We start from the raw sequence: 1,943 nt of genomic DNA on the forward strand, positions 1-1,943 counted from the left end.
ATTAGAAACCTTCTGGGATGCACATAGTCAGAAGGAAAACTACCAATATTTTTCAAGCATGGATATTCTCTCAGTAGCATTACTGTTTAGTTAAGTGGACATAAATGATGAATCATGATTTACATTCGATATACTGATACTATATTTCCTTCACATAATACCTAAGACTTTGTAAACCTAATGCATTTATTATGATAGAAGCTTTCATGAACCAAAGCTTGTACTTTATGCCCCGATTCTCCCAAATAGTACCAAGAAATAGAAATGTATCCATCCCTTGGTACTTGTCAAGACCCCTGCAGGGGCTACTTTTTTTATTATATTAGTGGAAATGGTGAACAGAAATCAGGTGTGAAACAAAACAAAGCATCGGTCTTATTTGTCTGGATTTTGGTATTCTTTGCAAGATCAGTTCTAAACCTCCAGTCATATTAGCAGTCTTTCCTACCTCTGTCTTGTTTGAACAAAGGTCAAGTTTGGTGATCTCTGTCTTCCAAGAACTACTTTAAAATATGTGTTCAACAGTTCTGCCAGTTCTGTGAGACCAGAAGATGGAAAGAACCTGATATCTCCTTGAGCATCAGGAAAAGAGAGAAGCCCGAAGCACATAAGAAGTAGACCAAAAGTCTTTCCACAGCACTTCTTGGAAGTGTTTCCTACAGAAAAGATGAGACCTATTATAATGATGTAGACTAAAGGGAAGAGAGAATGGTCTTGAAGGACAGGAGGAAGAACCTCAATCAGGCAGGCAATGGTCAGATAAGAGAGTCTTGAGCCCAGATGAAGATAATAACTTAAGAAAATCTCTCAGATAAACATCTATGGAGATTTTCAGCCATCCAGGTCATGGTTGTCCCAAAGGTGCTTTTTTCACAAGGCAACTGGACTTTCTTGTTTTTTTTGAAGATGTTTCACTTCTCATCCAAGAAGCTTCTTCAGGTCTCCACCATCCAGTCAGAGCTGAAGAAGCTTTTGGATGAGAAGTGAAACGTCTTCAAAGAAAAACAAGAAAGTCCAGTTGCCTCATAAAAAAAGCACCTTTGGAACTCTGAGATAAACTCATCCCAGTCTACACAAAGATAAAGTAAGGGAGAGAGGAACTACAGTCAGACTTTCATGATTCTGTTACTGTAGTTATTACAATAAAAGTAGTCTTGGCCTACATGTCATTAGTTTCTTAGTTTGGTCTATGTTGTAAGGGCTGACAAATATTCATCTCCATGTCATTGGAAATCAGGCTGCTGTTTGATCTCTTTATAATATATCCTAAAGAAAGGGATCGAACAACAATGTTGGGGTCAACAGGAACATAGGAAGCTGCTTTATAGGGGGACACTGATATTTCTTAGTATTGTTCTGTGCTGTTTATCAACAAATGTTTGGGTCTTTAGAAGTCTTTTTCTTTTTCTCCTCAGTTCTCCCTACAGTTGTCAGTGAATGGATTCAGGATCTTTGCATTTGAGACTGATTTAAAAAAAAAAAGTGGTGGCATCTTTTTCATGTGGGACATGGAAAAGAGAAACAAAACTTTTCTCTGAATTGCGTTGGATTACAGCCATGATTTTTCATCTTCACAGGGTTTTGGTCCAAATGTGTAAAATGAAAGCCTTCAAAGAACTTTGTACTCCGACTCCTGATCTTGAAGAAATGGTAATAGAGGCACTTAAGGTACAAAGCCATCTTGTTATCTTTGTGTTGTCTTTTCTCAGCTCTACAGTTTTGTTCTTAGCGCTTTTTGAGGTCCTGAAGGGACAGGTTAAAAAAAAACAGTTTTAAATTTTGTTTCTTTGTCAAAATCCATCACCTGGGTTTACATATGGTTCTCTTTATGGAGAAATGCACAGCTACAATTTATATTTTGCAGAATGCTCTGAAGATCTAGCTGTGATTTCAGACCCTCTATTCTTGGACCTCTGTCAAGTTACACAGTTCACACACACACA

The 1,943-nt window shown here is 37.6% G+C and overlaps 1 protein-coding gene across 1 annotated transcript in view; it reads left to right on the top strand.

The window, feature by feature from the left end:
* UNC13D (unc-13 homolog D) overlaps positions 1 to 1,943 on the top strand; it is a 44,104-nt gene that overhangs the window by 18,623 nt on the left and 23,538 nt on the right. The window contains exons 13-14 of the mRNA XM_015819062.1: positions 526 to 614; positions 1,578 to 1,668. Coding sequence (XP_015674548.1) covers positions 526 to 614; positions 1,578 to 1,668 — 180 coding nt within the window. The remainder of the gene's footprint in view (positions 1 to 525; positions 615 to 1,577; positions 1,669 to 1,943) is intronic.

The sequence above is a fragment of the Protobothrops mucrosquamatus genome, unplaced genomic scaffold (assembly GCF_001527695.2).
Source record: "Protobothrops mucrosquamatus isolate PMUCROS unplaced genomic scaffold, P.Mucros_1.0 scaffold_146, whole genome shotgun sequence".
Lineage (NCBI taxonomy): Eukaryota > Metazoa > Chordata > Lepidosauria > Squamata > Viperidae > Protobothrops > Protobothrops mucrosquamatus.